The following is a 24,960-nucleotide window of genomic DNA, read 5'->3' on the forward strand; positions in this document are numbered from 1 at the left end:
TATGACTCAGCCCATGGCATAGCGCCGGACCCAGCAGTACTGACCACTCCTTCCATGCATTCCCCTAACCGTTGTCTACCTTTGTGGGTATGGGTCTTGTTGAGTTGTGTGCCATTTATCTGTTGACATGTCTGTCTTCCCACTGAAGTTCTGAGTTTCTGGAGATCAGGGAACTTGGTGTTACTCATCTTTCGATCATCACACCTGGCACTGAGCCTAGCACATGCTAGGTGCTTAAGGAATACTAAATAAGTTGAGTAAAGAGATGTGTTAATAGACTACAGGGATTATTTACACTTCTTTTCTTCACTTGGGGACATACAATGTCAAAGAACAGAGACTCATAGCATAAGGGGGTATATATCTCATGATCCAGATGCTTAGAAATGGAATGGGGAAGACTTCAAGGGAGGGCTGCCAGATAAAACACAGGACACATGGATAAAGCACAGCTAAATTCAAATTTCAGGGAAATAACAATTAAAAAAACATACACACAAGCAAATTCCTACTGTTACATGGGACATAGTTACACAAAAAATTATTTCTCATCTAAAATCAAATTATCTGGGCATTCTGTATTTTATTTGCTAAATCTGTTAACCCTCCATCAAGGTCAAATAGTCATATTCAATCCTATAGACATCCGTATGTCTACTATGGTAAGAATCAGGTCACAAGTGGTGGCCCTCAGGCAACCCCTGGCCAGCTGGATCAAGACATCTTATTAGCCCTGTAATACATTTTAAATTTTTAAATTTTTTTGCCCAAACTGAAAAATACAGAGATTTCTCATACAAATCTGAACTTTCAGTTCCCTTGAAAAATTACAGAGCCTGACCACATTAAATTAGCTCTCTTTGTCCAGCTAAGGAACAGCTAAGCCCATTTTTAGATGGAGCATGAGCTTTCCGGAGTCCCTGTTTCTCCCCAGTGTTGTGGGGAAATGTCATCTGCCAGATAATTTATCACACTTGCACCAGTTTTCCATAGAGTTGAGAGAAAAGTAACATTTTTTGAGCTTGTGTCTCTATCAAAAGCAGGAAAACAAAAGATAACCCTAAAGTGGTATTTTAATAAAAATGAGGAGAATCATCTTGACTAAATAAAGTTGCTTCATGTGTGAAGTGCTAGCAAAATGATCACGTGTCTAAAACACACAAACCATGGTGCCATTTTTCCTACACGCCCCTCACACATTCACACTGCAGACTTGAGGACTTTCAAGTTCCTGACCTCCCCTGGAAAGTAAGATCCCTGCGGCCAGAGAGTTTTGTCTGGTTCACTGATGTATCCTAACCGTGAAACAGTGCTTGGTTGTTAATAGACATTTGATCAGTATGTGTTGAACAAAGGAATGACTGGTGTAAACCATTTGAGAGAAGGAAAACCTCTATGGTTAGGAATCTTCAAGAAGAGAAGAAAAATGTTGCCTTCTACAAAAGTATGGCATGACTAGGTGAATTCCTGGTTGGTTGGTTGGTTTGTTTGTTTGTTTCCTTTTTTTCTTTTTAACTAGTTCTTTCTTTCTTTCTTTTTTGTTTCAGGGGCACAGGTCTGTGATTCATCAGTCTTACACAATTCATAGCATTCAGCATAGCATATACCACCCCACAATGTCCGTCACCAGCCACTCCATCCCTCTATCCCCTTCCCTCCAGCAACCCTCAGTTTTCTGAGATTAGGAGTCTCTTATGGTTGGTCTCCCTCTCTGGTTTCATCTTGTTTCATTTTTCCCTCAGCCAAACTGTGAATTCCTATTTTAAAAATAAATATTAAAAAAATTAAAAAATTAAAAAATCAATATATTTATGGTAGAGATGCCTTGTATCTATCAAGGGCAAAGGAAAAAGGCTGCTGAGGATGGAAGTTCTTATCTATGTACCCAGAGCTTAGGGGGACATTGGATGGGGTTGTCACTACCAGTTATCAAGGGAGGGGTTTTTTGGAGACTATCTGAGGAGAACCAGAGGCTTATGTTGGGAAGGACTCCTTGTTACAGTGTAATCCTTATTTTTCTACTGCCTACCATAAATACCACCACAACCCAGGGGATTCTCCCTGTGGTCTTATGTAGCCCAGCCGAGCCCTACTACCCCCTCTGAGGCTACCAAGGAAATAAGTGAAGAAACCTTATTTTTACCAGGAACCAGCCTCATTTTATTTGAAAGACATAGACCATCAGGACCACAATTCAGCAGAATGCTACCAAAATTCCATAGGCTTTGAGAAAAAAAAAAATCAGGACAGCTGTACATTAAGTTTGAATTTGCTGCAGGGGAGAGCTTTTATATAAATGTGTTCCAAACCATTCTTCCTTCTTTATGGACAATATGCTGGCTCTAGGGAATCTGGCCGTATCACCAAAAGCTCCCATAAAACACATAGTTTGTTGCCTCTTCTGAGTATGTCTGGCTACCGCCATATGGTCATTATTAATTCATATTTATTCTTAGAAAATACTATCCTTGTGGGTGTGGTGAAAATGTATAGAAGAGGAAAATATAGGCAAATGAGATTTTGGCTTTTAATCACAGATTCAACAATCTGGTCATACACTGGACTTTTGGTCTTACAACTAAATGCCTAGGAATAGAGACCAGACCAGACCAAAACAAAACAAAAAATAGAGAAATGTAGCAAGATCTGTCTTTATTACTCTTGGTGGTAGGTATAAGGTGTTTGTACAGTTGACTCTTGAGCAGCACAGGGGTTAAGGACACTGATCCCCTGTGCAGTTGAAAATCCATGTACAACTTTTGACTCCTTCCAAATTTAACTACAAAAGCCAATTATAGACTGGAAACTTACTGATGATATAAACAGTCAATGAACACATATTTTGTATGTGACATGTATTAGGTACTGTATTCTTTCAATAAAGCCATCTAGAGAAAAGAAAATGTTATTAAGAAAACCATAAGGAAGAGAAAATACGTTGACAGCACTGGACTACATTTATGGAAAAAAAGAATCTGTGTTAGTGAATGCACACAGTTCAAACCCATGTTGTTCAATTATATAGTTTCACACGGGCTGCTGTACGAGAGTACCTCAAATTAGGTGACTTAGCACAATAGAAATTCATTGTTCTACAATTCTGGAGGCTAAAGTTCCAAAATCAAGGTGTTGGTGGGGCTGTGTTCCCTCTGAAATTTAAAGGGGAGCCCTTTTTTGCATCTTTGTTGTTTCTGGTGATTTGTCCTTAGTCTTTGACATGCCTTGGCTTGTGGATACCTCACTTCAATCTTCTGTCTTCACATGGCCTTCTCTCTGTCTCTCACATTCTCTTCCCTCTGTTCCCGTCTGTGTGTCCATATCTGTCCTTATGAGGGCATCAGCCATATTGGATTAGGGCTCACCTTGAACCCATTTTAACGTGGTTACATCTGCAAAGACCTTCTATCCAAATAAGGTCACATTCTGAGATGCTATAAGTGAGGACTTCAACATATCTTTTTGGGGGGACACAGTTGAAGCAATAACCTCCTGATACAATCATATCATTCTTTGGACTTAAGCTTTCCATATACAACTTGTTGTTCCTCTTGTGGAATATTACATTGATTAAATTGCCTCTCGTTCTTCAGCTATCAGATGCTTTTCCCTGGCAGGCTGATGTAATTAGGGAACTAATAACTGGATCAATAAGGAAAAGAGCCATGTTCGTTCATATTTTCCATCTGTTCCAGTGATTCACTTAGGGCTTTCTGTGTGTGTGTGTGTGTGTGTGTGTGTGTGTGTGTGTGTGTATGTTGCTACTGAATATGTGGTTGTAAGAAATAAGAGACTACGACACACAGGGGAAGAAGGGAAGGTAGAGGATCTGGATTGTTCTCTGGTAGAAATCCAGGTATGTCATCCTTGCAGGAAGGGGGCATCCTGAGGCAGGATGTAGAGGAGAAGTCTCATATATGTAACTTTGTATAAACAAGAAGTTTTTTTTAAGATTTTATTTATTTATTTTAGAGAGAGAGAGCACTGGGAGAGGGACAGTCAGACTCTGTGCTGAGCACAGAACCTGACGCAGGGCTCCATCCCATGACCCTGGGATCATGACCTGAGCCAAAGTCAAGAGTTGGAGGATTAAAACGAACTGAGCCACCCAGTTGCCAGATCTCGTTTAGAAACAAGAAATGTTTCTAAAGATGTTTATTGTTTGGAAAATCTACTTTATTTTAGTGTTGCATGAAGCAGGTTGGGTTGAAGCCATGCAGGACTATTTAAAGAACATGTAAGCTAATATGTTGTTTTTCCGAGGAAGGATTCACCACTATCCTTGATGATCTCTGTGTAATACCACTTTGTGGAAAATCCCATATTGCCTTGTCTGATTCCAGGTCCCTCATGAAAAAATTGCAATTTTAATTTTTTGGCCTTTTAAAGGGTAGTTTTAAAGGTAAATATAATGTATACTTTATGATTAGAAATTATTATTATAAGAATGCAAGTAGAAGAAAACACTGGCTTATATTACTATTAAAATATTATATCCATTGTAAAGAAATCTGAAAATGATGGACAGCTTTGAAAAGTATGTGTTACCCATAGTCCCACAATTTAGAAATAACCCCTGCTAGTGTTTTGCATATTTTCTTCTGATGTGTTTCAAGTTTTTACAATACTTTAAATAAAATCAGTGTCAATGTTTTGCAACGTATTTTAAAATAAATATCATAAACATTTGCATATCATTAACTGATCTTGTAACACTATTGAGTGGTTGTCTAAATTCTTTATTTCTCTTTGAGTGTCAGAGCTTTTCTAATTACTAAAGTAATGCATGTTGCTGGTAATTTCAAAGATCCAGATAACCAAAAGAAAAAATACTGATGGCCTCCAATTCTACCCTTGCAGAGATAAGTAGTAGTAATATTATGACATACATGCATGGCAGTGTAATTTTCTGAATTTCTGTCATCCACTGTTCAGGCATTTTTAACCTTTGTAATTCCAGCACTCATTTCAGTGCTTAAAGCATAGTGGTTTCTTGATACACTTTTAGTCAGTGAATGAAGAGACGGAGAAATGGATGAACACGTATGTGAATGGGGAGGCTGCAAAGATGCAGCTTGCAGTAGAATAAAATTCATTTCAGACTCAGCAACTTCCTGTGGATGGAAAGACAAGGTAGCTAACCAAAGGCTCTTAATGAATAGGAGTCTGCTCTTTCTGTTCATCTGAATCAGCCTCTAGGCAGAGAATTCAATTTAATTTTTCTCCCATCAGTCAAACAGAAGAGCTGAAAAAGCAAAACCAGAGACAAGGGAGGCAGTAGGTGGAACAGACTTGGATGAGGAGATCATCAGCTGATCTCTTGTTCTTTCTCTGTTAGGAAGAACATGAGAGGAGAGGAGCAGTGCTTCTCCCAAGGGTGAGTCCCAGCCAGAACTGTGGTGGAGGCATTCTGCCACTACTGGATGCTCCAGTGTGGAAGGACGGATGATTTCTCTGGAGTACTGGGACTCCAGCAGTGTCATTGTGACCCTCCTGGTTCTTCCCCAGCTTTTGTCTAGAGTTTGCAGCAGAGAAAGATGCAATCATGCTGGGTTTTATTTGAAGGGATTTGGGGCTCTGCTTTTATATTGGTATCTGGGCTGACAGAGAGTCTGGTATCTTTGCATTATGGAAGGCTCCAACCAAAGTCTCTTCTCTATTTAATTGGCAAACGTGTCTTCAGTCTGAGCATCTGTCTCTCAGACACCTGCCATGGGAAAGAGAGTGACCCATTTCTTAAAACTCTGCATGGAATTCTCAGTTCTTGCAAAAAAAATTATACGGATATATTCTTTCCAGTGCAATGATCTGGTCCTTACCAATTCTGTTCTTCCTCCCCAAACCCTCCCCAATATAAATATACATACAGATAAATATAAAATCAGCCACAAATAGTTGGGTGTATGGAAGGAGAGACAGGAAAATGGACAGGCACCCCCCACTTCCTTTTAGCCAGTGACTGTCATCACATCTCTCCTTCCTTTTAAAAGCCTCCCCATAGGTCAAGTGCAAGATCTTAACCATATCGACACTTTTGTTCTTATTGTTTTCTTCACGCTATAAGATCTCTACCTACCTTCTCTCCTGTCCATACCACCTATCTTCAAAGGCCTAGCTCAAGCTGTGTTGCTCCAGGAAGGCTCATTGTTCCATGTCTATTCCTGTTGATCTTGTCTCTTTATCAACTTCTAGAGCTCTAGCCTTTGGCCCATTTTCCTCCTTTGGTGTCGTGTATGTATATCTGACAGTCATCTGTGTTTAAGTTGAGAGATGGGCAATATTAACGGGTATATATATTCAACACACACACATGTACATATTTCTTTGCTATTTTACTGGACAAAAGATTTTTTTAAAAAATTTTATTTATTCATTTGACACAGAGAGAGAGAGATCACAAGTAGGCACTGAGGTAGACAGAGAGAGGGGGGAAGCAGGCTCCCTGCTGAGCAGAGAGCCCAATGTGGGGCTCGATCCCCGGACCTTAAGATCATGACCTGCGCTGAAGGCAGAGGCTTAACCCATTGAACCAACCAGGAGCCCCAAAAGAGATGTTTTTATGTAGTTCATGGTGCCATTGTCTAACATATATTTGAATTAAATTGAAATGAGCTAAAGCTTCTTTAAGTTCCCCACAGCTTACTTGAGATTACCAGAAGTTCATTAAAAAATTATTTCTAGGGGCACCTGGGTGGCTCAGTGGGTTAAGCCTCCACCTTTGGCTCAGGTCATGATCTCAGGATCCTGGGATCAAGCCCTGCATCAGGTTCCCAGCTCAACAGGGAGCCTGCTTCTCCCCCCCAACCCCTGCCTGCCTCTCTGCTTACTTACGATCTCTGTCTCTCTCTGTCAGAAAAATAAATAAGATCTTAAAAACACATTTCTATATGAGTTGCAAGATGGTGGACTCAAAACATTATGGATGGCAGCTGTTACCTGGGTGTGGTATGCCAGCTAGCACATCCCTATAGCGGAGCAGTATTGAGGATATGATAATGGGGAGCTCCTTCACCTGACCCCATTTGTATAAACTTGAGGCCCAACTACTTCTGCTTTTCCCAGTTTCCCCAGCTGTGGAAGTGTGGAGAACATAAAAGTAATAAGGATTCTCCTTATAAACTCGGCACCATGATTCCATGGAAGAAGAAGGGAGCCAGGCATCAGAAAACTTAAATACTTGTTCTTTTGACCAAAACTTAACTTCCCCAAGACCAAGTTTCATTAACTGTGAAATAGAATTGTGTGCTTACCTGTATATGTATTCTGTAACCACAGATACACAATGGTGAGTTGGGCATGATTCCTGACCCTTTTATTACTTACAGCCTAATGGTAGGAGGGGTATAACAACAACCAGTATTGTCTTGGTGTAAACAGCTTCTTAGAAGCAGATAGTAAAAATAGTGATGATACCTGGAGGGAGTGGTTGACTCTACCTGGTAGATGAGAAAATACTTGAGAGCAGGGGTCCGAGTAGTCATAACTGCTTTGCCTTCCTTTCATTGTCCTTGTAAGTCTCAAATGTATGTGAAAGAGCAGTGTGGTCCACTTATTATTATTATTATTATTATTATCATTATCATTGTTTCCGTAAGTCAGAGCTATTATGCTTCCAGGCATACAATTAAAAATAAGCTCCTTACTCTTGGCTAGCCTTTTATAGGAATGTTGGCCTTTCCCTTATGTGTTAAAAAGGGGTCAGACTCTACATCTGTAAAGTAAGTGAATGTGGAATCTGACTTTATTAGCTATGCTGGGAGTCTCTTTATTTTTCTGAAGTCTTGAGGCTCTTCTAGAATTTTTTCTTATTCCATGAGTTACTATCCATTCTTATGTGCCCATTTTAATTATTGATGTATTCAACAGATATTTTAGTGAACACTTTTTTTTTAATGTACTAAAGGAATATAAACGTGGCTAAATAATACAGACAAATCTGAAAGACATGGCCGCCTATTACTTCATGGTCAGTGCCATGATGAGTGCAGTGAATTGAGAAGGGAGAAAGATGAGTGGCTTGAGGTGATTGGAAAAGGGTGTGTGGAGGGAACCACCCATGCTTGTGTAATGTTTACTTAGGCATAGATATGGCCTTATCTCTGTGAAGACTTGAGAGTATAAACAAGCATGGTATCCTCCTGGTCAGTGAAGAGTCCATTTCACTTAGATTATATATAGGAGAGATAGATTTAAGATTATATATATAAGAGAGAGAGATTTAAGCAGTGAGAGATAAAACTCAAATAACACAATATTTTGTGCATAAGATTGGCTCAGATACCAGCTGATGAGTATTTTTATCTGTGTTTTATTTCCCTGAGAACACAGAATCTACCTCTTCTTTATCTTCGTATCTACCAGAGTGCCTTACATGTAGGAGCTATTCGGTAAATAAATTTTAAATAAGTTTTGCTGAATTGTTTTGAAAGGAGCTAAAGATATCATGGAGTTTGAAGAAAAATAAGAATTTTATGAAGGCTTTACCCCTGAAGGAGAGAATGATGGATGGCATCAGGAAGGATTTACACTCAGCTCAAAAAACATCAGTTGATTGGATATACGTGGAGCACCTCCTTGGTTCCAGAAGTCACCACAATAAGCACAGCACTGTCATATTCATAGAGTTTTATCAAGATAAAATGGATGCCAACTTGGTTGTGTTAGGCACTCTGGTGTGCAAGAATGTCCTTATCTAGGGTGATGCCATGTGTATTTATATTGACACGTGTCCTTGATGCTTATGCTTCCTCATTTCATTGTTTTGCAGCTCTACAGCTCCATGGACTTTGGAAGACGGTGGCAACTCATGCATGAACGTATCACACCCAACAGGTTTTATTGGTAAGCCCCATCTGCAGACCTGCTACCCTCTTGGATAAAAGAATTATTGGAAAGCATAGCACTTGGGATAATACTGGACATCTTCAGCACTTGAAGACATGTGTGTTCTAGTGCTTTGCTACTTGGTGTGATTCATAGGACCAGAAGCATCAACATCACCTGGGAACTTGTTAGAAATGCAGAATCTCAGGCAAGACTTCCTAAGCAGGAGTCTTCATGTAACACGGTCCCTAGTGATTCAGTGTGTACGTTCAAATTTGAGAAGCACTGGGCTGGGGTGCTCCAGGAGAAGGTCTCTTGGCTGGTGCTGTTTGCTGGGTGCTAATCTCCGTTTGTTGGGGCAAAGTATATATTTTGTGTAGCTATTCTAAAGCAGTATTTCCTAAAATGTACTCTTAAGTGCACTAGTTCCATAAAATACTTCACCTCTCTGAAGCATTTCTATGGTCAAGCAATTTTAAGTAATGATTATTTAACTCTGCCTTACTCGAGATGCAGGATTCACTTTAGGATAGTTAAGGCTCTGGAGAAACCCAGAGACTGAAGAGGCCTCCCAAGCTTCTTTCACTAAAGAATCCTTTTCCCATGTCACACATATAAATGCTTCAGAACAGCTTCTGTGGAGCACATTCTGAAAAGCCTTTTTTAAGAGTGAGTATACGTGTTCCAAATGGAAACTTAGCCCTCCCCCTATCAGAAAGTCTTTTTTTTTTTATTAATTGGTGTTCCTTTGTACGTGAGTGCTATTTTTACCTGGGTTGTAGCAAGCTGAACATGGTTTGGTGTAATTTCATATTTTATTCTTTCCTGCTGCAATGTGAAAAGCTTCTTACTTGCATCCTGCTTTCATCAGCAGAGGTATGGCCAAAGGAATAGAGATTAGGAAGCATGCACCCAAATGTTTAATGTGCTTCATTATATGCTGAATTAAAACAAAACCAAAGTTAATCTTTGGAAGTAGTCCCTATTTCCTACCTCTTTTTAAGCACCTTCGTTCAGTGCCTTTAAAAAGTCATGAGATGGCCATTTTTGTCTTCTCTAAGGTAGGGGTGGGGTGTGTGTGTGTGTGTGTGTGTAGTGGGGGATGGTGATGAGTACTTTGTATATATATATATACATATTTTTCACACCAACATCTTTGAAAGCAGTGTTTCCACTCAGTCCCCATATGTATGCACAAAACTATGACCAGAATCCAGAAAAATAATTGCAGAAGCATCCTATAAAAATGCACTGTGTACCAACCTACTGATTGCACATGGTCAGTGGGGGGTAGTGCTGTTGACTCAAAACCTGGCCTCTCCCCACTTATTTTGCCCTTTTCAGACCAACTATTATTTGGTCTGTACTGTTAATTACACTTATTACTGGATCTGTATTTAGAACTATTAAGATTTTTAATAGACTAAGGCAGAAAAAGGAAATTTGTTTCTCTGATACTCCAGCTCTGTGACTAGAGCCTTCTGCTCAGCCAAGAGAGACCAGTTTCTTGGTGTGCTATCACTCACAGGTCCCTCAAAAAGGAAAAAAAAAAAATAAGCCCTCTGCTATTTCTGGAACAAAGTCTTGAGGTGGTGAGGCTGTTGGCTGACTAGGAAGTCAAGTTGATGGAAAAGGAAAGTACAATAGACTGGATAAGCCTTGTCATCATTTCTGAGGGAAATTAAATTAAGTGGATGAGGGGCAGCATTTTCCCATGTTTTGCAAAGAGCAAGAAGAGAAGTTTCCAACTGTGGTCTGCCCTCCCCTTTCCTTTGTGTAGCAGAAAGAATAAATCCCCAGGTCCTGATAATTGTGTTTCATCTCTCCTGCACTCTGTGATTCTTTCATATATGCCCCCATGGGGAAATATAAAAGTTAGTGTCCTTGCTGGCTAGCAAAATGGTAGTTGGCAATTCCATCTTCATAATTATCACTTCTTCGTTTCTGATGTATAATTGCAGTGGAAGAGCTCACTTTACACTGACATTTTTTTTCCCCTAATGACAAAATCCATGTCTGTCTAAAGCTCTAATCCATTTATGTTGAAGAGACATGGCCTGTATGGGTTAGGAGTAGAAACATTTACTCGGAACCTCCTTGAGAAAAGACAAAGTGTACACCTGTCTGGTGTAGAGCCTTGCTCTGGCTGACACGAGGACTCTTGAAGTTGTGGTTCCCTCATCTGTAAAATGGGAACAAGATTCTTCTTGTCAATTTCGTAAGATTCTATAAAGGACCAGATATGATCAGTTGGGCACTTGGCAATTTCATCTCTTCAATTTCATATCAGATTTATCAGTTGCACATTATAAGTCTTTAAGAATTATGCTTATTAGCATTTCTAAAGGCCATGAAACCTAAGTGATTTGTCATTGTTCTGGGACACAAAATTGTATCCCATGCGAAATCAGATTTGTATAACTGTAGACATCTGATTACAATTGATTGGATCTGATTTATTAGGAAAGACCCACTACTTAGCCTAACCTCTACTGCCTTCTACTCTTTATTGAGTCATAATTCTTGTGAACTGGTATAGCCAAAACAAATCAACAACAAAAAGCCCTGAAACTATTTCTCTTGGAGAGAGGATGCAGTGAAGTGGTGTTGGGGACAGCGTGGACACACGGGAGGGAATGCAGTCATGCTAAAAACAAGACATTGAGGTGAGGATAGTTGATAATATTTTAATCTTGTATGCAGACAAAGAGAGTGAATGTGCAATTCACAAGTAATATCACCCATATATTGTTATCTATAATTTGGAGATTTGCAATTGTCTAGGGATAGATCCTTCGTGAATGTAAACTTTCTTCCTCATGCTGCTGCCTTCAGTTGAAGGAAAATAGCCCCTGGAGGGGATTTGTGAGAAAAACGCTGTGATCCAGAAATGGTTTTTGCCAAGGGTGCAGGGGAAAGAACTGACCACACAGGCTTATATTTGCTGTAATGGCTGTGGACGTGTGTTGGGAATAGAAAGGGGCTGCTATTATTTACCATTTCCTCCTTAGAGCCCCACAGTGCCTTTGAGTTAGGCAGGACATGGGGCATAATCTTCATTAGCAGCAATAACAAAAGCTTCATCTGGAGGTAAAACTTTCTATGTGAATTCCGGATGCTCTAACCCCACCAAGAGGGGTCACCTAGGAATCTTATATTATGGACTGATTCAGCTATCCAGTGCATGCCCCAATAGTACTAACTGACTTGAAAACTCCTTCTTTATATGTGACTCTTTCACTCATTGATACCTGGTTAACAAGCAGATCACCAGGCCTGTCCCATGTTACCATTTATCACCCCAGCTGCTTTAGCAATAATAATTTGCAAGCAGAGCACAAAAGTGGAATGTGTTTCTTAACATAATCCCTTTATTGTATGCTTGGGCAAAGCTATCATGAGGAGAAAGTATGTGTTTTCTTTTCTTTCTTTCTTTTTTTTTTTTAATATCCTACTGAGCTGCAAATGAATAGTATTTCCACTCCTCCACTGGGAGGTATTTAAGAGGCAGGAGCATTCTGCAGTGGGAAGATTGTTTTCTTTGCACATCCAATGTGAATACTTGTTGTGGTTCACAGCTTTGCCTTCAGGGCCCCTCTTCCTCCTTAGGTGTTCAGCTTCTTCGGGTGTAGCTTGGCTGGCCTCTACATGCATCTGGTCTGATGGCATTTGCTTGTATAACATTGTGAAAGAGAGAAGTAATATCTACAATATCTCTTCCTTATTAACTTACCCCTCATTATGCTGTCTCCTGAAAGATCAGGGTCTTTTTTGTTCTTATTTCTTGCCATCACTGCAGGGGAGTGTGTTGATAAAGTAATACACCCTAAGGTATCAGGGACTTTAAACTCTTAATCCTTTTCTGGGATGTTTGGGTTGCAACAAATGACTGGTCTTGAGAGTAAGAAACCCTGTAAGAAGTCAATAGATGTAGTACTGGTTTAATTTACTTTATTTTATTATGATTTTTATTTAAATTCGACTAGCCAACATATTAGTTTTTTTTTTTTTAATTTATTTATTTGACAGACAGAGATCACAAGTAGGCAGAGAGGCAGGCAGAGAGAGAGGAAGGGAAGCAGGCTCCCTGCTGAGCAGAGAGCCCGATGCAGGGCTCGATCCCAGGACTCTGAATCATGACCTGAGTCGAAGGCAGAGGCTTTAACCCACTGAGCCACCCAGGCGCCCCCATATTAGTTTTTGATGTCATGTTCATTGATTCATTAGTTGTATAACACCCAGTGCTTATCACATCCTGTGCCCTCCTTAATACCCATCACCCACTTACCCAATCCCCCCACCCACCTTCCCTTCTGCAACCCTCAGTTTGCTTCCCAGAGTCAAAAGTCTTTCATGGTTTTTCTCCCTTTCTGATTTCTTCCCATTCTGTTTTCCTTTCCTTTCCCTATGATCCTCTGCACTATTTCTTATATTCCACATTTGAGTGAAACCATATGGTAATTGTCTTTCTCTGATTAACTTATTTCACTCAGCTTAATATGCTTCAGTTGTATCCATGGCAATTTTAAGTGGTAATATTTACAATAAATGGCTGTGTAATATTCCACTGTATATATGAACCACATCTTCTTTATCCATTCATCCGTTGAAGGACATCTCAGCTCATTCCACAGTTTGGCTCTTGTGGACATTGTTGCTATGAACATTGGGGTGCAGGTACCCCTACTTTTCAGTACATCTGTATCTTTGGAGAGAATACCCGGGAGTATAATTGCTGCATCATAGGGTAGCTCTATTTTGAACTTCTTGAGGAACCTCCATGCTGTTTTCCAGAGTGGCTGCACCAGCTTGCATTTCTACCAGCAGTGTAAGAGAGTTCCCCTTTTTCCATACATAGTACTGGTTTTAGATCAGCCCACTTTAGAGGAGCAGGAAGAGGGCCCCTTGAGGACTGCTCATTTGAGCTACTATGATGCCTAGGTGCAGGCTGATCAGTGGCTGGCATATAGGGACAGTCAGGGTGGGCTCTATGTCTCTCCTGTACTTTGATTAAGGTCAGTGTACTCACTAGATTTCTAGCGGTGGTTGGTGCCAGCAGCTTTTCTCTTTTGGTTTTCAGAAAGGCAATGGGAGAGGGTAGGAAAAATGGAAAAATACACAGGAGTTCCTGAGAAAATGCCTTTTAAAGGATAAAGGGATGGCATGGAAAAAAATAACAGATTAAAAATCTCATTACAATCTTGCCTTTTCAAGTTTCTATTCTTCTTGTTTTCCCCAGTTTCTTTTTGTCTGCATATGCTCATTCATTTGTAGCCTAGCACATTACATGTGAATTTCTACAATCTACTGTTTCTCCTCTTAATGTTCTATTATAGCAATTTTTATGTTATTATAAAATCTTTATAACCATCATTTTTAATTGTTGATGTAATACTTTATTATATAAAGATACATATTTTATTACTGTGTTTTCTTTTTATTGGGCATTAGAAATTTTCACATTTTTGATTACCATAAGTAACAGTTTCATTATTATTTTGTGCATATCTATTTAATATCTAGAGTTGTTTTCTTGCACCAGTGTCTAGGTAGCCCAAGTAAGAACTTCATGTTTTTCCCAATCTCAGCAGAGTGTCACATTTACGTGATTATGACCCAAATTCAATACGGAAGGCATTTCAGAGCAATGCTGCTTTTTTACTAAACATTTTCTTAGATGCAAAGAAGCATTATATCATAGAGCACACAGTGAGTCTTTCTAAAACTCCTTTACCGCTATTTGTCTCCTAAAGTTCTGATCATCTGGGTTACTTTCTCATCTCAGTCACAGAGGCTTGTTGTCAGAGCAGTACTCTGCCAGAGCCCCCCTCCTCTCTCCACCTACACCTTTTTCCCCGAGTATCATGGGCTTTTCTTATGTATGGTGACCTATCCTCTGTCCTTCACCGCTCCACCCATCACTCTCACCCTACTCCTCTAGCAAATCAATGTAATATTTTTAAGACACACATCCCATAGAATGTGGAAGAAGGGGAACTGGTTATTGTTAATATTTTTGGTTTGATCACCACCAGAAAGGAAATAATTATATCAAAATACCTAAATTTTGAATATTTTTAAAACCTGTCATTAAAAATATTACACATTGGGGCACCTTGGTAACTCAGTCAGTTAAGCATCTGACTCTTGATTTCATCTCAAGTCATGATCTCAGGGTCATGAGATCGAGCCTTGCATTGGATTCTGTGCTAGTTGTGGTACCTGCTCAAGATTCTCTCTCAGCCACTCCCTCTGCTCCACCCCCTGCTCATGCTCTCTCTCTCTCTCTCTCTCAAAAAAAAAAAAAAAGATCAAAGTTGTGTGCTAACATACATTCCCACCTATAACATATGCAAAAATAAGTATTTATAGTTAATATTTCCTTTTTGTGGCAAGCAGCCTCCAAAATGGCCCCCAATGGTCTCTGTCATCTGGGGACCATGCTATTGTGTAGTCTCCTCCATTTGAGCTTGGCTGAATTTTGTGACTTGATTCTAGTGAACAGAATGTGGCAGAGGTTATGAGGTATCCCTTGAGAGATTTGGATACAAAAAGACAGTGGTTTTCATCTTAGGTGTGCTCTCTTGCTTGCTTGGCCAAAGCAAGCTGCCATGTTGTAAGCTTCACTGCGGAGAGGCCCATGTGGCAAGTATCTGGGTGCAGTCTCCAGCCAGAAGTCAGGGAGGAACAGAGAGCCTCAGTCCAACCACTTAGTTCCAACAAGGAACAACTGACCCTTGCCAACAATTGCATGAGTGTGCTTAGAAGCAGTTCCTTCTCCACTCATCCTTCAGCTGAGACTACAGCTCTGGCCAGCACATTGATTGAAACTGAGTGAGGGACCTTGAGGCAGAGGTACCCACTTGAGTGACGTCCTGATTCCTGACCCACAGAAACAGGAAGATAATAAATATTTGCTGCGTTTAGCCACTGTGTTTTATGGTAATCTGTTACACAACAAGTGTGCATGTGCTCTCTTGGACAAGTGTTAATTTCACTTAAGGCAAAAACTTCCATGTGTCTGAGTCCTAGACCTACCCATCTCAGTGTAGTAGCAGCTGTGGGTGTAGAAGACATTGGGCAGAGAAGCAGGAGGTAAAAATGGGGAGTGATTACCTTGAGATAACATGATTGGTATGAACTCTCTTGCATCTTTACCTCTATTTTAAACTTGGTAGATCTCCCCTGGCCTGGAGCTGTATCCTGTTTTCCTTCAAATATAGGCTCCTTTTATTCATTCAGGAACTCATTCAGACCCTAAACTATGATTCCTGAAGAACCACTTGGCGAGTCCTCTTTAGGCTATTAATACATTATCCACGACAGAGCCAGAGTTAAGGAACAGGCAGAATGACCTGAGATTGCTTCCTGGAAAATCAAGGTCTTTTCAAACAAAGTTAACATGATGGGCTGAATTTTTGAAGCTGCCTCTAAATGTGCATCTACAATTTTGCAAACACAGTCATTTGCAATCTCAAGTAATGGGATTTAGGCATCGACCTGATATAAGAGATCAGATTTAGAGGCCCTTTGCAAACCAGGGTACGCCACAAATAATATTTAATTCAGCTCTCCCTTACATTTTTAAAATGGTGCGGCAATTTAAAAATGCATTACATTCAAAATAATACATGCAAGGTCAGGAGGGTAGATGTGAAAACTCAGCTTGCAAGCAGAAATCAGTTTCTACTTTGCTGGTGGGGGCTGCCCATGCTGTGTGTCTGGTTGCATCTTGGCCTTGGAAGAGCTATGTTAATGCAGAGAGCAAGTGCAATGCTCAGAAGCTACCCATGGTAGTCAGCCGAGGCACTGAGGAAGACAGAATGCTCACCAGTTTGAATGAAATCGGGATGTGTTAGACTCTTGTGATAATTATTCTTAGCACATATGTGTTCTATGAGCGACAGGAGATAAGGGGACATACAGAGCTATATCCTTAATGACTTCTCTGTTATGAGGAGAAGACCTCATTATTTGATCAGGCCTTGGGATATCTGAAAATACTTGTATGTGTTAAGCAGAATTAAAAAATAGCCACATTATTCACCTAATCCAGTGTAAGAAAAGTCCAGGACATGGCAGAAGTACCATTCCTCTTTCTTTCCTTAGCCTTGGCTGGTGTCTCTGAAATGAGAGAGAAGTTATTTCCAAATGCTTATTCCACCCAGATGGTTACGCGGAGGACATGAGAATATCCATTCAGCTCAGAGACCATGGACTCTCACTGAAAGATAAACTTGCAGAGGAGAGCAAGTTTGATTGTTCTCACAGTGGGTGAGATTTGAGTCGATTATTGTCCTGTGAAGGCTGGGACAGGAGAGCCCCTGCGAAGAGTAGAACACCTTGACCACTGTAGTCTTCCCAAAGCCCAGATTGCTCGTGCAGGACCTATTCCTTACATGAAGAAGTGGGGAAAGTGTATATATGGAAAGTAATGAACCAGTCTGCAGCCTCAGAATAGGGGGTATGAGAATTGGTGGCTCAGGAAGAGGCTTCGGGAAAAAAGGAAGAGAATAATGGTAAGCCAAACAGCCCAAGGAGAAAACACCAAATAGAAGGCTTGGAGCCTATTGAAATGCAGGTTGGATGCAAGGTTGTGAACAGGAGGAGTCACCCTTTTTCTCACTGAAGAAATGGGGGAATTTTCTGTTCCAGCTTGGGCTAGGGGAATGTATTAGTTTGCTGGGGCTGTCATAAAGAAATGCCATAGACTGGGCAGTATAAATAACAGAAATTTATTTTCTCACGTTCCTGGAGGCAGGAAGTCTGAGAGCAGGATTCCAGATGCTCAGTTTCTGAAGAGAGCTCTCTTCCTGGCTTGCAGATGGTCACCTTCTTGCTGCGGATAGAGAGGGAGAGCAAGCACTGGTCTCTTCTTCTAAGGGCACTAATCCTTAGGGGTTAGAGCTTTAGTATCTGAATTTGGGGGGTGGGAGGGCCATGGTACAGAACAGTCCATAGCAAGGTATCAAGCTGGGAAGAGCTTGGAAAGAAATGAGAACTTTCAAGAGAACCCCTTACCAGAAGGAGTTCTAGAGCAAAAAGGGCTAGACATGTGAGGCAAGATGGAGAGGCAATGCCAAACCTACACGAATAGTTTTAAGAAGAAACACGTTTTACTTTTTTGTTTCTGATTGTAGATACAATGAAAGCTTATGGAGGTATTTAAGGAAAGGTCGGAAAATAAAAAAGAAAATAATTATCTGTAATTTCACTGTCCAGAGAATACCACTTAAAAAAATCAAGTACTTCTTCATAGACTTTTCCCCCATTATAATATAATTTTGAACATAAATACTTAAGTTTTCATCATAAGTGAGATCATGTTGTTTATAAGATTTTGTGTCCTTTAAAAAGTACTTCAGCATTTTCCTGTACTATCCTCTACACTTTCCAAACATAACTTAAAACTCGTAGTATTTGCGTTGCATTCTAACTGGTGATATATAATAAATAATCATTCATTCATCATTTAACATTGATCTTGCTTCTAAACTTTTACTATTAAAAAAGGCATTGGAATCTTGTTTTGAAAACTTTAAGTAATTATTTGTCCAAAGTCCAATTATTAGAATTTTTAAGGATAGAGTACCGAAACAATATATATATAATATTGTCATGCCAAATTATTCCCCAGAAAGTTTATGCTAGTTTCCACTCCAACTAGTAAAATAACACTTCACTACACCTCATAAAAATTTAATTTAAAAAAGTAATCTAATTCAATATGCAAAAATGGATTTTCCTTGTTTTAATTTGCATTTCTTATCAGACCGGTGAGTTTAGACATGTTTTCAAGTATTTATTAGCCATTGCATTTCTTTTATGTGGCCATCTGTTTTTTCTTCTTCTTTATTATGAGTTCTTTATATGGTCTCTCATTTTGTTTCAATATTGTACCCAGTTTGTTCTTTGGGTTTTAACTGCCTTGTGGTTTTTAACATACTTTTCAGTTTAAAAAACTGATCAAATCTTTTTACTTTTCCCATTGTAATATCTTCTTTTCCTTCATGTTCAGGTAGTGTCCTCAACCTGTGACCATGTGAACATTATATGAGGTTTCCTGATTTGTTAATACAGCTTTATTAAATAATATGCACAATATATTTTTATATATTAGATATATATTAGATATAATCTATGCATAAAGTATTATTCTATATACTAGTATATAGTATATAAATTACATAATATATAGCATAAAAATACTGTGCTTTCTTTGACACTATGCTTCAGAAATCTCATATTAATAGTTGTCCATATCATCTTGTGTGACCGTATTATAATCAGTTTAATAAATTAATCATTTTATTCATACTGTTGGATAGTTTGAGAATTTATAGGCTTTCTAGTTTTTTGGAGTAAAATCAAATCCAACGAACATGTTCCCACTTAGTTCTGTGCCCATGAACTCTTTCCTCTTATGATTTCCCTCAAAGAAAGCTCTCGTCCATGTTAGGTACTTTGATGTTGGTGGCATTAGTCAGATTTTATTTTACTGGATTGGTTGGTCCTCTGTGCCCTGAACTGGACCTTACTGTGTTTAATTACTGTTTATAACACAGCATAGTGCCTAGCTGGGCAAGTCCTCTCTTCTGCAAGACTTAACAAAATAAAACAAAAATAGAACCCTGACTTCGTTTTCAAAATATTCTTGGCTTATCTTACTCATTTATCTGTCCCAATGAATTGGAATCACCTTGTTATGTTCTAAAATCTCCCACTCCCCCTACCCCACCAAAGCAGCTAATTAGACTATTGATTAGAATTGCAGCAAAGCTATGAATTCATTTGGAGAGAACTGGATCTTTTTCGATATCCGGTTTTCATTTTTGACCTCATGATTTGTCTCTTCTTTTATTTCACTTGTCTTTGTTCTTCGGGAGAACTATATGATTTTCTTCATATGGGTCATACGCATTTCTAGTTGATAGTTTTTCTAGGACTTTTCACTTCTGGTGCTATAGTCAGTGAAGCTGTTTGGCACACAGCATCTCTCTGCAGATTGGCATGATTGAACTGGGTAACCGTGATGTTTGGCTGTAATCTGCCTGCATGCTATAGAGTTGGTGCCGTTAGATACTTTACATTGTAAAGAAAATGGGTCTTTTAAACTTTAAGTGATTAAGAGAGTACAGTGGGACTAGAGATTGATTCTTCTGGGGGGTTGGGGATCTACATAGGAGGAGAGCTCTGCCCTTAATAGCCGTGTGACAATGGTACTTGATCTCTGACAAATGCCCCATTAGTCAGAAAGGGCACCAACTGGTAGACCCTATTATCGCCTTCTGGCTGAAAGCCAGTCTTCTCAGCCTGGCACATAATAAGTACTTAAAAATATTAGCTATAAAATTAATAATTAAAACAACTTATAAGATAATCAGATAATTGAAAGCAATGACCTTCCTCATTAGTTTGGCAGCAAATAGCACTTAGCATCTCTTTGAAACTAAACAAGGTTGGGTGTGTCTGAATATCTTTTTTTCCCACATTCAACTCCAGTTGAAGTGTCTAATAGTTAATGTTTGCATTTCTGATCTGTTTTTCTGGCTCTCATCATATGTCTATTATTATAAGTGTTAAAACTATTTTTAGAGAAAATTATTTCTGGCTTGATGTTAACAAAATCAAACAAAATTTGTAACACCATAAATTAAAGATTGTGCTGTATCAGATGATGTGCGCTTTAATGGATGTGATGCTGATGTTGAGACAATTCCATGCGGATTGCCCAGGGACCATGGCCAGAAATGGAAAACACTAGAAGATTATTAGAGCGAGTGTTATCCCTCAGAGGCTTAGCCTGGTATGCTCAGCATAGGCTTCTTTGAGGTGTCGGGATTGAAGAATCCCAAAGAGTGGGTTGAACTGTGAAGAAGAAAGGGAGGCAATTATTCCTCTCTGGTAAGGAGGAATAATTGCAACAAAGCGGAAGTCATGATTGGAGGCCATGTTTGGAGAGCAGTTAGTGGATCTTCTAGAATAGGGTTTCTCAACCTCAGACTTGTGGGTGTTTTGGTCTGGATGATTGTCCTGTGCCTTTCAGGGTTTACCTGGACCCCTGATCTCTGCTCCATCAGTGCTCCCATCACCCCTCCCCAAGTTGTGACAACCAGAAATGTCTCCAGCTCTTCTGTTCTCTGAGAAGCAGAGACACCTTCCCAGGCTGGCCCCTGCCAGGGATAACCACTGAGCCAGAACAACAGGATTTGCAGCGAGAGGCAGTGAGATATTAAACTAGAAGTAGACTTGATTCAGATTGTGTAGGGCCTCACATACCGGGAAAGTGATTTAGACTTGTCACTCTGGCTAATGGAGGGCATTCGTCTTTTGTGTAGGTGAATGGCATGTATACATGTTTTATGAAGATTTATTAACATATGGTACTTTTTTTGAGATGCTTAAGTGCATTTCTGTGCAACTGACTGTCAGTAGATAAGCTATTGGTTTTTCTCAGGACTGATGCAAATCTTCTCAAGTATCCTGATCCCGAGTTCCATTCTGCAATGAGAAATTAAGGAATTGTAGACTTTAAAAAATATGTATATCTTGTATTTGTTTTTTTAAAAAACCACATTTTTATGTACATTTTAGTTGATACAATGACATTACAATTTTTATTAAATATTTAATCATTTTAACATGACACTTTTTATTCATGTCACCTTATAATTTTTGTATAGATGAAAGCAATTTCTCACAAAATTATAGTCTAATATGACCCCCATTTTAGGTCTTTCTCTTTTTTTCTTCTACCTAATCAAAACAGTTTTCTGTATGTATACATAATTTCATAAAGATCATTTTGATGGCGGGGCGCCTGGGTGGCTCAGTGGGTTAAGCTGCTGCCTTCAGCTCAGGTCATGATCTCAGGGTCCTGGGATCGAGTCCCGCATCGGGCTCTCTGCTCGGCCGGGAGCCTGCTTCCCTCTCTCTCTCTGCCTGCCCCTCCATCTACTTGTGATTTCTCTCTGTCAAATAAATAAATAAAATCTTTAAAAAAAAAAAAAAGATCATTTTGATGGTGACAAAATATTCCAGTGAACTAATGTACTCTTGTTTAGACTAAAGAATTATAGAAAAATTATAGTGGAAAGGACCCTGTAATGTTACAGAGTTTTTCTGCTTTCTCTGACAGTGCTCTTGAAAGCTCTATAGGGGCTCCCATCATTTGCCCCAGGGGCTACATGATTCACAGGAAAACCTGTAAGGTGCTTAGTGATCAGGTCTTTGGCCCTCCCTTTTTTGCTTCAGCCAGAAGAACAACTCAGCTTCTTAATTACTTTTATATACTAGGCTTCTGCATACAATTTCCTTTGAAAATGGAAGATCATTTATTAAAGAAAAAAAATATTTACAAAATCATTGATGTAGACTGGTCTTTTCATTTTACACCAGCTGCACATGGCCAGAAGTCTTCTAGATATCTTTCCTCAGTGCTTATAATATCCTGACAAATCAGGTTTCATAGTGTAGCCACTGTTTCAATGGTGGCAAAGGACTTAAACCATTGTATTAGTGAGGACACTCCCTGGTGACCCTCTTACCTGTCAATGGGTGTACCATGTTTTAGTGAAGAGATAATTGCCCACACTTAGAGAAACATGGTTTTGTTTTGAACCTTTTTTTTTTTTTAAAGATTTTATTTGACACGCAGAGAGAGAGAGAGGGAGTGCCCGAGCAGGGGGGAACTGCAGGCAGAGGGAGAGGGAGAAGCAGGCTCTCCACTGAGCCGGGAGCCTGACATGGATCTCAATCCCAGGACTCCGGGATCATGACCCGAGCTGAAGGCATATGCTTAACCAACTGAGCCATTCAGGTGCCTTAAACATGGTTTTGACGAGTGAAGTGCCAGTTCACAGAGCTGGGTGGTTAGAGGAGGGAAGCCTGTGGGGACTAGATTGGAAGAGATAGACCCTTTCATCTCTGGGGGCAAATCGCCCTGAGGATCATTCATTCAGTCACACCCTAACTTGTTTTGTTCTTAAAGGGAGGCCTAAAACAGGCAGTTCTTCTAAGCAGTTATACTATTTTTTTTTTCAACTGTCAGCATAATGCCTTTCAAAGACAGCAGTTTTCTGCCTGTGTACAGGTTTGCGCGTTTCTGAATCTAGCAACTGGCTTATTCTACCACCTTGATCCCCTTTGCTTACAATGAGGGACAAAATTTTGATTCAAGAATCTATGCTGTATCCCTTCCAATTTCCCCACTCAGGATACGTCATCCTGCTTCAGGCATCTCACTCACGTTTGCTCTTTGGGAAGACAGCCTAGATGATGAATTAGGGGCAGGCCCCACCCCTTTTCATCTCCCCACTGGCCAGCTCTGTCCTATTCAGATGCTCTTCAAGCTTTTCCTCCAGCAGTGTTGAAGGGAAGCTGTCAAGTAATTTGGGCAGAACTGTGCACAGTGGAGGCCGAGAGTGTGCCCCCCAGGGGAATCCCTGCTCTGCCCACTCAGCATTTGGGATGGATGCAAGGAGACTCAAGTGTTGAAAAGGTCAGACCCTGCATCCAGGCTGCTCTATAAAGGGCACCAAAGTATGCAAGGATTGTCAGAGAGCCAGGCCAAAAGCATTGTGGGGTAAAAATGGGATGGCCGTGCACTTGCCCACATGACTCTGAGGACAAGAGGTCCAAGATCCGGCTTCATACATTTCTTAGCATTATTGCCCCTTCTTTAACAAGTGTCATTAAAAGAAGCAATGGTGAAATAGAATGAATGGAGTTTGGTTTTATGACTATTTTCTACTTTCGTGGAAGAGGAGATTGGAACATGGATTACATAATTGGGAGAGCCATGCCTCCCTCCTTACTTCCTTCTTTCCTTCCTTCCTTCCTCCCTTCCTGTGAGATTTGTTGGGATTTTTCCAGAGCAGAGAGAAACTCAGTAAATTCGGCAGAGAAAAATCTGTGACTTGTGAATACTGTGGGAAGAGGGTTTGAGTAGGAGTTAGGACTTCTGCCCCTGGAATGGAACCAGACCTTGGGCGTGCTCAGAGATTTCTCAGGTCCTCTTGTCTTCATCTGTAGAATTCAAAGGGCTGACCAGAAGGCCTTGGAGGCTTGGCCCAGTGCTTTCCCTGGAGGAGTCCATGATCCTCTTGCACCCTGGGTATTGGTTTCCGGCATCAGGTGGTGACAGAAGAGAAAATCCTGTCCACTCCTTTGACTGTCAGGAAGAATTTCCTCAGTTGATGATCAAGGGAGAACCTGCAGTGGAATGACCTGAAGTGTTTATTAAAAATGCAAATGCTTGGGTCTCACTTGAGAACTCTTGATCTGAATCTCTAGACCTGGACTAGGAAATTGATGTGAATTGATATGATATGAATCTTGATATGAATCTCTAGACCTGGACTAGGAGATTCCTGGGAAATTTAGGAATCTCCACATTAGTTCTGTCTCCTGGCAACTCCTTTGCACCTGAGGTTTTCGAAACCAGAGAGGGTCTTTAAGAAATGGTTTTGAAAACTGGGGAGGCCAGTTAATGGACTACCAAGTGTTGTGCTTTGAGTTTTACAGACTGGGTCCCCCTTGCCAAAAATCTCCCCCTTTCTCTGTGGCACTTGCCAGCCCCAGGTAGTGAGTAGTTCCAGCCAGTGGAGACAGCCACCTTTGAGCATCTTTGGAAATGCACGCGCTCCATGCTAAATGAGATAATATATTTAGGCACGCTTTGAAAGCTGTAAGACATTACTAAAATGTTTTGTAACTGCAAAATGCTGTCCTGATGTTAGTCATTATAAAAATAATGCCTCTCGTTTTTATAAACACTATGGCATGAATGAGGTTATTGATTTCTCTCTATGTCCATTTAGATGTACTTACTGAGCAATTCTGTTCAAGGGATGGTTTTGCATACCTTCTCTGTGAACTCTCTATCCATCTAAAGGGACATAAAGGGCCATTGATGTGGGTTGTTCCTGTTCGGAGCTCTCTGAAGTAATAGAATTATACAGCCAAACCTGCTGCCATGTAATTTTGTGGTACATGGCAAGTACTTCCTCACCCCTTGATTGTGGGTTCATCCATGTGACTTGCTTTCTCTAAGCTTCATAAATGTGACATAAGTGGAAGCTTTTAAAGTACCTGCCCTGTTGGCTGTGCCTGTCTTACCCGGGTCTGGGCATGGCCGCT

The 24,960-nt window shown here is 40.1% G+C and overlaps 1 protein-coding gene across 2 annotated transcripts in view; it reads left to right on the forward strand.

Moving 5' to 3' along the window:
* The window catches only part of SORCS3 (sortilin related VPS10 domain containing receptor 3), a 587,951-nt gene that overhangs the window by 356,359 nt on the left and 206,632 nt on the right, over positions 1-24,960 (forward strand). For both annotated transcript variants that reach the window (XM_082722548.1, XM_082722549.1), the window contains exon 5: positions 8,765-8,838. In XM_082722548.1, coding sequence (XP_082578674.1) covers positions 8,765-8,838 — 74 coding nt within the window. The remainder of the gene's footprint in view (positions 1-8,764; positions 8,839-24,960) is intronic.

Source organism: Mustela nivalis, assembly GCF_964662115.1.
Source record: "Mustela nivalis genome assembly, chromosome: 2".
NCBI lineage: Eukaryota > Metazoa > Chordata > Mammalia > Carnivora > Mustelidae > Mustela > Mustela nivalis.